This window comes from Polyodon spathula, chromosome 6 (genome assembly GCF_017654505.1).
Source record: "Polyodon spathula isolate WHYD16114869_AA chromosome 6, ASM1765450v1, whole genome shotgun sequence".
Taxonomy (NCBI): domain Eukaryota; kingdom Metazoa; phylum Chordata; class Actinopteri; order Acipenseriformes; family Polyodontidae; genus Polyodon; species Polyodon spathula.
Window position 1 is genome coordinate 9,621,157 of NC_054539.1, and position 13,291 is coordinate 9,634,447.

Below are 13,291 nucleotides of genomic sequence, written 5' to 3' on the forward strand. Positions count from 1 at the left end.
ACAACTGCAGTTCTCATTTATATATACACATAGATGAACACCTGCACATTCAAATGAATTAAAAATTAAAAATTAAAAATTAAAATTGCGCCACATTTACTTTGTTGGTGTAGATCTTCAAAGTAATAGGAGCACTATACCGGGGGGGGGGAATTTAGACATGGTTATTGGAATATAGCTAGGATTCCAGGATTAACACGTTTTGATTGCTCTTCAAAAGCTGTGGGATCCTATAGACTGGCCTTTGACACCTTATCCAAAAAGACACTTTCAACACCACTGTTTTTCCTAACACCAGGCTGGGACAATGGAGAAGAGTGTCTGAAACCAGCTGCTTGTCTTCTAAGTCTCTGTTCCTGGTAATGCCCTCACCTTGTTTAGTTACTGAGATCCAAGGAGAGCAGAATCTACAGTACAGTGATCTGTTTACTCCCACTGAAAGGAAGCAATGAGATTGAAATGTTGTTCTGCACTATGGAAACCGGACTGTTGGCATTATTGAGTTTTGTTTTTTCTCCCCCTTGAGTTTGGCTGAAGTGCACCCTTGCTTTGTCACCTGCCAACACTAGAGGGCTTTTAATCACTTCAACATGGTCTGGAGAAGCCGGCACTTTTAATCCATGACAGCACCCCTATACCCACGGGAGTGCATAGTAGACTGTCTGAGATAGCATTTTGTAAGGCTTGCATTAACAGGTCAAGAGAGTGGAGTGGGGTGGGGTTGGGAGGTGGATAGGAGGTTATGGGCAAACCTAAACAAAGTGAACCCCGTAGGCTTAACCATAACTGTTTCCAGAGCACGCAAGCAGGAGCCGATGTCTTGGCGGTGGGGGATTAAGCACAAGGCTGCTGTTGACGGAAAAGGACAAAACTTTGGCAGAGCTGATGTTGTGACTCTTCTTGTGGCTCACAATGGAATTTCCTACAGCCTGGACTAACGATTAAATGTCTCTACTTTCAGGACTTCAGGGGCTAGGCGGCCTTTACAAACACAGACTGGGTGGATGTCGAGCACACTGATCGAGCCCTGCCAGCTAGACAGGACAGGCAGCTTCTTCAAGGTATTGTGACTTTCTTTGGGGGGGATGTTTCAGTTTTTTTTTTTTTTTTCCTGAACTGGCTGATAACTGTTTTCCTTTCTCTCACTGATAGCCTTTCTCTCTCACTCCTCACTTCCTAGCAAACAGTGCTTATCAGAAACTAATTCAGTACAATGCCAGCTGCTGAGAAGTTGCTGGGGTCTCAGCCAACACAGAAAAAAAAACAAACAGCAAGCGATGGAAGTTCTGAAAGGATAGCATCCTGGAGCTTTTTAGTTCTGTTTTGGTATTGGATATATATGAGTAGTACAGGGGAAAGTTGTACTTGGTGTCATTATAATTATTTTAAGTTAAAGATTGTTGTTGTTTAGTTTTTTTTTTTTAATAAAAGCATTCTCCTGTTTGTTTGGGTTTTTTTAACAGGAATGTTAAGTTTAAAATGTTTTTAATATAATGGTATAAGTGTTTAAATACCATGTATTTGTGTTTTTTTATTTATTATTTGTCATTTTTTTTTAATTTTCCCAAAATAGAGCATTTAACTACTGTGCACGGGTTGGTTACTGGATATGTGGCTTGGCTTGTTTTTGGTTTAAAACTATTGGCAGGACCACAATAATAGGTTAGAATATAGTTATACCATTGCCGCCTTTTTTGTAAAACAAACACGTGAAATATGAATAACATATAAAGCAATACTTGCTGGGCAAACCACAACTGATCCCGATGTACTGTAAGCTGCTCCACCACAGCTTCTAACTGTGAGAGATTGATCTTTCTGAAACATGAAACCCTCTATACCAGCTTCAACCCGTTCCAGTCCAGACCTTGTTCCTACCGGGTCTGTCCTTGCTAATTGAAGCTAGGATTGTGTAATACTGCTTTCCACTTCGGCTACTATTGCTGGTGTGTGGCTTTCCTACTGTGACTAGTGTTGCCAATGATTAGATTTTCAGCTGCAAACAAAGACAAACTAGGGATCTTTTTTGCTCCATCCCACACCCTTCTCTAATTCGAAGTAAATAACTAGAATAAAAAGCGTGCATTAAAGTTCAATTGACACCCTTTGAAGCTTCACGTCCGTTGGATTTAGAGACTGGGCTGAACCAAAGTGTAGACTACACACTTAAAACTATCGTCCTGGTAGTTTTAAAATGCATCACCATGATAAAAGTGTGTGGATAGCATAGCACAGGCCCAGCGACAGTGTGCGCTGCAGGGGTAACCAAGTTGTTTTGGGTGGCACAAGGTCACCCAAGTCAAATAATTTGCGACCAATATGATTCCGCCCTTGAAATGCGCAGATTAGAAAATGTCACATATTGCGAGAAAAGGGGACCCTAAAGAGGGGGTTGCTAATGAGAGGGTATTACTGGTACTAATATGCAAACATTTGCACCTTTAGAAATTAATTGTCCAGAAATAACACATATTATAGTTTGATTTTTGTGGTGTGGATTTCTGCGAGGTAAAATACTCTACATGCCTTAGTGAGGATGGTGTTTTTTTTTGTTTGTTTTGTTAAAACAACTTAATGCACAGCTGTTTTAGCTGTCCTGCAATATAAAAATACATATTTAATTTATTTTAAACAGCTAGACATAACTGAGGGTTTGCTGAGAGTTTGTTTAGGTTAAACAGTGGTCTATACAGAGGTGTTAATACCAGATCCCGTGCCTTGTTTCACTCTGCCTGTTTTCACAATAACTGGTGGGATCACATATTGCATGCTAAGTCTATACAGCTGGCTGGGCCAATCTTTATCCCAACAGGTGCAATGGGATTGGTCATAATGTGATTTTTTTTCTAACCATGGATAATTTTACTAAACTCCCGGCATGTCTAAGGGACCTTCTACAGATATGGCCAAAAGTTTTTCATCACCTAGAATTCTAGGATTGAGACATCAAAAAAAAAAAAAAAAACTATATGAACATAATTTTAGATCTTTTATTTAACATCATGTAATGAAAGAAACTACAAAATGATATTGCAAATGTCTACCGGAAGCCATAATAGTAGTACAGTATTTTTGTGTTAGATTTTGAAATGTCACATTTTTCAATTGTCAGTTTTTCATTAAGTATATGGAAAACTACAAAGCGGTATGTAATTAAATATGTTAAGGTAACATTATTCAGCAGGTTTTATTCTACTTTATGAAGCATAATTAGTTAATTCTATAGGATGATGCTAAACTTTTAGCCATAGCTGTATTAGACCTGACTTAGTCGACCCCATTTAGAGACTCCCTGACCTCCGGATGTGAATCTTTGGTTCACTTTTCAGATTTATATTTTTGTATTTATTTATTTTTGTTCTGCCACCTGCAGACTAAACCTGGGCAACAAACCTGGAGCGGTTCTGAATCTTTTCTTATAAGAGTGTTCATTTATTTTTTTATTTTGTTTTATTTCTAACAACTTTTAAACAGGGCTTTGCTTTGTTACACTCTTCATTGCAAAGAGTTTTTTTTTTTTTTTTCTGCCACAATTTTAGTAAGCAGACTGGAATGTGCTTTGCTTGTGGAAGCCAGTTAATCCCTTTGTTCTGGAGACACAACAGGAGTTTTGAGTTCTTATATATATATATATCTATGTCATGGTACTTACAGTAACTTGTTATTCATGAGGCCTGTCTTGTTTGAGTAGATCACACCACGGTAGAAAAACGTTCATTATTGGGTTTATTTTAATAATCTACAAACCAGTGACTTTTTTAAAATAGCAAAAAGCAATGAATACAAATTAAAGAAAGTCTATTTCTTAATTTCTTTTCTTTTGTTAAATGCATGTCCTCGCAACTAGTGTAGCATAACAGTGAAATTTATCGAAGATAACACTCTGCACGTGGTAGTTTCATGTCACTACATTGTTGGTGTTTGAGAATCTTCTGTGAGGGGTGGAGAATGGAGATATTGGATAAGCGGTTAACTGTGATCTTTATACAATTTTAACTTTAAGGTCTACAAAAAAGAAAATAACCAAACAAACCAGTCTGATTTATACTTCAGGGACAGCTGTTACCTCTCAGACGAGGGGAGATTATTTGATAAGTGCCATGGGCAGGCGACTCAGTTTTGAATTTGTAATGTTTGTAAACTTTCACATGACTGTTTCATTCAGATTATTTCCTGCAGATCTAAGAGGTCCTTATAAGACAATGGTGCTTTGTAATTCTTGCTTCTCAGCAACTTCCAAGAAATATACAGAGTTACAGTAACAGTAGAGTATTATACTGGGGCTCTTGTAAGACTTTTTTTTTATCCTATACTTCTTTGTCAGACCATGCTTTCAAATATACAGTTTGTGTCTCAAATAATGTTAAAGTTGCATTGAATGATTTTGAAAGAGATAAGAAATAGTCAACAAACAAACGCATATAAAAAAGCTTACTTATTGAATATTATAGTACATGTCATGACATTAGCACTAAAAATTATTTATACAATACGTCACACACAAGACAAAGCTGTGGGATAATTTCAGAATGAAGCCCATCATGTTTCTTTATAAAATGGCCCATTCCAGAAGACACTGTACACTGTTGCACTGCCTGGAATCTTGTTCAGCCAATCAGAAATCTGTGCTAACCCAACACATTTTATAATACTAAACAGCATGCTCATTTGCACCTAACAAAAAAAGTACACATGGCCTAATTTGATAGTGGCACCAAATGTGTGAATTGATTCATAAACCCAAACTGTATTAATATTACTGTATAAAAGATGAACAAACATTAGTAAACATATTTTGTGTTTCTGTTCCATGCCAATTGTAAAGATGTGGTCTGGTGGAAAAAAAAAATTGGTAAAAAAAAAAAGATATTAAATCTGATTTGTACCTTTTAACGTTCAGAAGAGAAACATAAACCAGCCACACCTTCAACCCCCAGGCATGACAGCTCACTCCAGCTGTCCCTAAGTGATTCCAAGGCCTCTAAAATCTGTACTATTTAAGGGCTATTATGCAATATTGCATGAGTAACAAGTATTGCAAAAATGGCATTCAAAATATTCATCATGCGAAATGCAAAACAACATTAAAAGGCTGTCTACCACTATGCATTATTTCTTCACTTCAACCCATTTGTTTCAATGCTCTCCAAAATATAATGGTACCGTGATATTTTTCTTGGCGATACGATTATCGATAGTGACCCCTGTATTGATACAATGTTTTTATTAAAGTAAATTGATCTGTTAACATACAGTAAGAATACATTTAATCATGTCTACATGAATAATTAGAGAAGTATTTATTAGCATGTACTCCAGCAGCCTCACCAGCCAATCATTTTGTTCAGGGTGTTTCTGTGAAACGTGCCAGCAGCTAACCGGAGATCACTTAGTGTTCCTGTCACAAAGACGGCCACAGTGGGTGGCGTCAGACCAGAAACAGGAAAATAAACAGAGAGAGAGGTGGAGTTTGGTGGAGCTGAGCGAATGCTTTCGCTCAGCATTTAATAAATAAATAGAACAGAAAATAAACGGTGGTAACAAACAGAAACACAAGGACACGGCACAGTTGCCAAAATAAACGGACAAACAAAACGGACTAAACAAAACACAGTGAGCAGATATTTTACGATTATTATTATTATTATTATTCTCTTTACCTGTCTCCAATCCCGTTCTCCACTCACCAAACACCCAACCCCGAGTCAGTGAAAACATGCTGCTTTTATACAGCTGTGCAAGACTCGATTGCTAATCAGTCCTTCAATTGGAGTCTCGGTACAACTGCACGTGAATTAATAAAGTACAATTCCCCGTGCTCACATATTATTACTTAAATATTACCTAAATACAAATATACATTTTAAACACTTGTGAAACACAGACCCGTTTATATCCCGTGTACCAATGCCTATACACCAACATTTAACACACCACACGCAACATATAACAGATAATATACACAGGGACGGGCACTTTGTCACAGTTCCTCAAGAAAACATTCAAGTATAAAAAAAATTAGATTTGTTTTTTTTTTCTAGTTTAATAACTTTTGAAAAACTATACACACTTTATATTATAATCATCATTATTATTAACCCAGAGGAAATCAGCTTTTGGCTGCTTGTAGCATGCTCTGCTAACTGAAACTTGTCTTGCAATGTGGTTTTATAACACTCTCTCCCCTTAGTTTTCCGCAGCTGTAATATATAGAGCTGCTCTAATTATCCCTCCACACTCTAACTATCCCATCCACATATTCATTAAACACAGGGTAGTAGCTGTAAAAATATCCCGAATATCATGATAGAAATAAGATCTCCTAATCAGGACCACAATATTAGATAACACAGAACTGCCCTCTGGTTCCAGGAAATGTCAAGTATTAATGCAAATGTATTTTTTTCCCAGATTACAGTGATTGCCTAATTAGCGTAATCCACCTAAGCCTTTACTGGCAAGCACCCTACCTATGTGCATTGATCTCTGATGACATATCTTCATAATAAATACCTGTGCACGTACGTGTTATGACTCCAGCTTCACTGAAGTAATGATAGAAGCATGTGACACCATGTAGTTTACAAACTTCGATCGCAGATCGGGTGTTTTGGGCTGTCACGTGTATTGGCAAAGGCAGCTTGTGTATAGTACTGTATCAAGCTGAAGTCCTTCATCTAGCCACAGACATAAGATGTTCTCATTTGAGGGTTCAGATATAAACATGTACACCATTGGGATGTACAGGTAGCAAATATGCCAAAATGCTTTGCTCTTCTTTCCAACAAACACTGGGTACAACATGAATACATAAAATAAAATAAAAATTGACCTGAATAATAATAATAATAATAATAATAATAATAATAATAATAATAATAATTCTGACAATGTAGTATGATGGTTAAAAAAAGAACCATTAGACGCTTTCTTCTTGTTACACTCTGCTATGATTTTACTATGGGAAACATTTGTTAAGGATAAGCTGTGGAGTTCTCATTGTGAAACTGTTTCTCCCCAAAATTACAGATAACCGCTGCCACCTACGATGTGCTGCCAGTACTACAACAACATTGTAAAACACTGAGAGTAGACATATAACACAGGAATGTAGCAGCAAAATCACTTTGAAGGCTGCATGAATACAGTGGTTTAATTACATAACTGTACAAGGGTATAGTCATGTAATTAACTGCTTACAATGTCAATTACTGTTTAACATACATGTATGAGGAACACAAGCTGAAATATGACCTAATCAGTTTGGAGCTGTATATAGAAGTGTGCAGTTTGTCTGACACTGTCTAAAGTAGGCTGTAGGCAGAGCAATGGTGGGCTCCAGGGTGTGAATTGTCTGATGGAAAACCCCTTTGTGATAGTTAACTGCACCAGTACTTTGAATGTTAAGAACCCTATTTATAAAGAACCAAAGATGGGTCCCGCAAAACACATGACTAATTATTATTATTGTTAGAAATCTTTTATACCTTGTTCTCAGAACTGTATAATGAGGAAGGTGATTAATCAGAGAAAAGTCCTTAGAAATACAGTGCTAAAAAAAAAAAAAAAGAAAACCTGTCTAGACCTTTTTTCTGTCAGATTTTAAATGGGACCACCTGTTTAAATAAATAACTGGCTGGCAGATTGTCTGAGTTGTTCAAAGTGTACATTTTTGTGGGTGTAATGACCTTAACTCAACAATGGAACGAGACCTGGAAGCTTTGGTGCTTACTGACAAAGAACTAACATTAATAATCCAGATTCATATTTATAAAGATTGTTTGAAAATACATAAAGGAAAGCTAGATTTACCAGTTCCAGTATGTTGAACCAACAAAAGTTTATTTCTGGCATTGATAAAGTGTAGTAAACATAGTGCTAAAGTTTTTTTTCCTCTTTTCTATGTCGGTTCAGTGTTCCATGGGGCATGCAGTGATGATACTGTATATGAATAAGGTTTACTTTGCATCTGCTGCTATAACCAGGACTGTTTGTCAAGGAAATGTTTAACAGTAAATTCATACCGGTGAATAAAATAAACAGAAAACAGCTTTCTGTTTGGACTGATGGAGAACAACAGCTGGAAAGCTTTTCTGGCTTAACATTACACATCAATTACAGTTTAAGAGGGTGGCTTCTATGTGTTATCATTTATACACATTCACATTTACCTAGCATCTTAGAACCACACGAGTCAACACTTACACTTTGCAAATTAATAAAAAAAAACACATTCAACTCCTTGCTAAGCTATTAAGGTTATATTCAAGTGGTATGGATACATTTTAGAGTTAAGGAGCTTTTGTGTTGCTTGAAGCATGTTAGTGTAAGTGTTTTGTGTTTCTTGAATATTATTTAGAGTGATTAACCAGTGTTTACAATGCCTGTATACAGTGGGAGATAAAAGCCAGCCGGTGAGCAGCACACCACTTTTATACCAGGGTTTAAATTAGAGCCCTGGGCCTTGCAGTTTTTTTTTTCCCCCTTTTTTTCAAACAAACGGGAAGTCCTTGCTGACGACTATCTCAGGATGTTTGCAATCGCTAAGTTCCTAGAAATGTCCTAACTTCTGATTCCAGTGCACCCTTGCTCATTACATTGCTGTGTGCTTTGTGTTCAAGCAGCTGATCAATACCTTTGCCTCGGAGATTGGAGAGCTGCAGCAGGAGATGGTGCAGACAGGGCCCCCTGAAAATGCCGACATGCAGAGGTAGGTCACATTTCTTCCATTTCATCTCTGCAGGCAAACAGCAGGACACCTAACCCACGCAGAATCAGCTTCCCATCCGCATGGGAAACAGGCTGGTGTGCTGTGGGGTGCGGAGCGTGTTATTTACGTGAAAGATTTTTACATGCTAACAGGTTGGTTCCCGTGGTTTTATTGACTTGAGCTTTGCAGTGTCTACAGGTCTAGAGCAGTTCTTGCTACTGCAGACAAGAGTGTTAGCCGTTATAAGCTAGCTACAGCTCTAGATAGTCAGCATGGATCTGTTTTTAGGCATGTACCAAAAACGATGTCCATCTTGAATGGCTGACTTCCTTAAATAAAATAATACAAATTAAATATTTATTTTAATTATCTGTCTAAGATATACATTATCAAACAGTCCTTTGGTTAATGCTTGCTTATAATGATTTGGGTTAAATTTAAACAGAGCCCCATACACTACTAGACCTTGCATAAAATGTACATGAATAAACAACCGTGGATAAGCTGGATGTTGCACAAGTCATGGGCTTAGTAAAATAAAAGCTTTTTTTTCGTATCAATTAACAACAAAGTTTAACTGTGTATTTGATAAGTGCTGAATCTGACGACTCCGGACCTTGCTCTTTCCCCTCACCAACAGTCACCAAAAGGCTTTTCTTTTTGCTTGGTAATTAAAAAGCAGAAAATGCTTTGAGAAAATGGTTCATTTGTTGACCTGTGAGAATGACGTGCTATTTACCCTCCCAGCGTGGCACAAGTAAATAAATAAACAAGATCAAGGCTAAAGGTTTTACTATGGTTTGAATGGTCTGCTAAATTGAAATACATCTCTGGTAGCCCTGTTATTAAATCCATATTTATACAGAATAATACCAGTACAGTACTTGGGATTCCTGTGGCTTGAATAGACCTTTACTTAATTCACTTACGTATTATTAACTGTGTTCTTGAATGGGACGGGTCCGGAACTGTTATCAGCTGTCATTTTACACTGATATTTTGCGAGCATGTTTAATTGATATTTGATACTGATATTTTGCGAGCATGACAAAAGTTTAATTACAGTTTCTAATCAGGCTGTTGATTTTAAAAGAAAAAAGAGGATTCCATGTCATACATGCCATGAATAACGTATTCTGAATAAGCAGCTGTCTGCTCTATGACAAGGTCAATTGAAGCTGGAATGTCTTAATGTCTGAATGTTACTGAGAAGTCATCCTGGTCAACCCCAGTCAGGTTTCAGTTAGTGAAGTACCCTGATTAAGTGCTGTAGATCCTTATTTCTTTACATTTGCACGATTATGTGCTGAAAGAAACTACTTCATGCTGAAGTGTGCATTTGTTGACCACAAAATGAAACTTGTGAATTAAGGAAAAGGAAACCTCTGGGCAGCCTCAGCAGAAATGAACTGAACATTCGTACATTATCCAACACTCACACGAGACACAAATTATGAGTCTGTTTTGTAGCAATTGGCCTGTTTTCCAAATATAAATGCTATATATGAATATTGTGGATGGTTGCAGTTGTACTTCTCTTAAATACGTAGCATTTCTAAATACTGCTTATCCCCAATAGTGTAGACTTGGGTAGCATGGGCTTTTTATATGCACTAGTGAGGAGATTGCAGAATTTAAATGCATGTTTATTTCTTTTTGTTTTTCTTACTCCCATATGAGCTACTGAAAATGTGCACATGATCTCAAGCCCAAAATAGCATTTCTTTAATAAGAGCAAAATATTTGCTGAGTAGAAGTAATCATATTACTTTGAGTGAAAAAAAAAAATCTTCTGAAATCCTGCGGTTTCGCACAAACAACCAGGAGGAGGGGAGGAGGTGAAAGAGGAAACTAAGAGGAGATAAAATTCTTGACAACATCAACCCTGTTTCCATACTCTGAACCGTATTTAATGTTGGCGAGTTGGATTTAAAACTGCCTGTGAATGCAGTCAGGTGATTTTGCTGTAGTTTCCTAACTGCCGTTGTTTGATCCTTGACCATCCTTGACAATTTCTTCAATGGTGTTAGCAGTGTTTGCACCTACAAGCCAAGTGCTGTTGGCTTTGTTCTCTTATTTATTGTGACTGAACAGGGAGATGCAGCTACAGTATGTTTATGTATGAGATAGATAGATAGGAATGAGTAGGACTAAGATCATGGGTTTAACCCCCCCACACCTTGCCCCTCCTTTTTGATTCAGTATATTTCAGTGTGATTACCACAATACTTATCTGGCTACAGTGGAGATGAGGGCATCTTTGGCTTCTTTCTTAGTTAAATAATCCCCAAATCCTTCCTTGGTGTTGCCTGCAGCCTGTGGAATGTGTTGCATGTTTTGTCCTGTTAGTGCCTAGCCTTGCAGCATTTTGTAGCATTACAGGCTTGCCAAGAATCACAGCTGGTATTTCATTGCTTGTTATGATTCTAATGCCTTGCTGGTTATCATTTAAGGATTTGTTTTTGTGTTTTATTTACGACTTTAAATTTTATAATGCATGTATTGTTTATCTAAGTGTTTGCTCCATTTATACGTAAATGATCTTATGTTTGGCTAGGAGCGCTCCATCTTTTAATATTCTGTATATCTTTGATCTTACACGTGTTGTTTTTTTTTGTTTGTTAATTCAGGAAATGCAAATATTTCTCATAAGAGGGTAGTCTTTTTAAAATATTGGTAAGATAAGATTGATAAGCTTACAAGGCAAAACAAAACAATGTGTACATTCTGTTACCTGAAGCAAAAAGGCAAAGTGGTCAGACAAAGTACAGTATGCTTTTGAGAAACAACGAAGGACATATATTTTTGGTTTGATAGAGGGCAGCATTGCTTTGTACGTGGCATAATTTATCATCCATAGCTTTAGGTAAAGGATAAATGAAGTGGGCCTCCTCATAGACTATTTCTTGTTCAGTATACCTTTTGAAGTAATTAACCAGATGTTTCTCTCTCAATTTGTGAGTTCCCTGACCTCAGTGACATGCTCTGCTTTGATCTTGGAGAATGTGGACAGACTGCCAGAATAATGAGGTCCTTCCCCGTTCTTGTCTGGGAATGTTGCTTATCAAGTCATCCCAGAACTCCAGACAATGTAACTTTCTGGAAACATGCCGACACAGACTAATTGCGCGTACAAATTTAATCAGAAAGTCTTGCAGGGGAAATGCCCGCTGTAATAACTTCTACAGTGTGTTTCAGACAGTGCCAAAATAAGGGCAGAAGATAAAGACATCACGCCAGGTTTGAAAGGTGTAAATAAACATTCTTTCTGTATTTCATAATTCCAAATTGAAAGTAGCCTACAAACACTGCTTCTCCATCTTTAAATAATCTAAGTGAATAGACTTGCTGTTTTTATTTATTTATTTTTGTCTTTTGAAAATTATAAAACAATGCAATGTATACAAACTCATTACAGTTTATTTACCTCGCCCTTTTTTCTAAGAAAATACAGTGAATGCTGTCTGCATCCTGAAAGCTACTGTAATTTGGGTACAAAAGAAAATGTTGCTGTTGCTTCTCCTTCAAGTTGCATATTCCAGAAGTTGATGGTGCTTTTTCTGTACTATCAAAGCAGTGTTAAAAGGATAGATTTGGGATAACATTATACACCATAGTTTTGGAATAAAACATTTCCATGATCTAGAGAACCCTAAAATGTAGACCTTAAATATCATAATCTCACTGACTGGTAAAAAATAAATAAATAAATAAATAAATAATTCCCTTTACTTACACTCGTCAATGTGCTGTATGATTCAGAGCCCAGAGTATGAGGTAGGGATAGTGTAGATTAGATACCTTTGGACTTGAAGGAAGATTACAATGTACATTTAGAGCAGTCTATGAATTACTTGCATGCAGTTGGTGCAGTTGGTTGATCCCAGAATCTCATCAAGCAGCTTCTTGAAGGACCCCAGTGTGTCAGTTTCAACAACACTACTGGGGAGTTGATTCCAGACCCTCACAATTATCTGTGTAAAAAAGTGCCTCCTATTTTCTGTTCTGAATGCCCCTTTATCAAATCTCCATTTGTGTCTCCTGGTCCTTGTTTCTTTTTATAGGTCGAAAAAGTCCCTTGGATCGACATTGTCAATTCTTTTAGAATTTTGAATGCTTGAATCAGATCGCTGCGTAGTCTTCTTTGTTCAAGACTGAATAGATTCAATTATTTTAGCCTGTCTGCATATGACATGCCTTTTAAACCCGGAATAATTCTGGTCACTCTTCTTTGCACTCTTTCTAGAGCAGCAATATCCTTTTTGTAGCAAGGTGACCAGAACTGAACACAATATTCTAGATGAGGTCTTACTAATGCATTGTAAAGTTTTAACATTACATCCTTTGATTTAAATTCAACACTTTTCACTATATATCCGAGCATCTTGTTGGCCCTTTTTATAGCTTCTCCACATTGTCTAGATGAAGACATTTCTGAGTCAGCATAAACTCCTAGATCTTTTTCATAGATTCCTTCTACAATTTAAGTATCTCCCATATGGTATTTATAATGCACATTTTTATTTGCGGGCAGTACCTTACATTTTTCTGTATTAAATGTCATTTGCCGTGTGTCTGCCC

The 13,291-nt window shown here is 37.0% G+C and overlaps 1 protein-coding gene across 3 annotated transcripts in view; it reads left to right on the plus strand.

Moving 5' to 3' along the window:
* LOC121316820 (ras and Rab interactor 2-like) overlaps positions 1-13,291 on the plus strand; it is a 58,297-nt gene that overhangs the window by 23,272 nt on the left and 21,734 nt on the right. For all 3 annotated transcript variants that reach the window (XM_041252043.1, XM_041252041.1, XM_041252042.1), the window contains exons 2-3: positions 962-1,061; positions 8,625-8,710. In XM_041252043.1, the coding sequence (XP_041107977.1) occupies positions 1,005-1,061; positions 8,625-8,710 (143 nt within the window). In that variant the 5' untranslated portion in view covers positions 962-1,004. The remainder of the gene's footprint in view (positions 1-961; positions 1,062-8,624; positions 8,711-13,291) is intronic.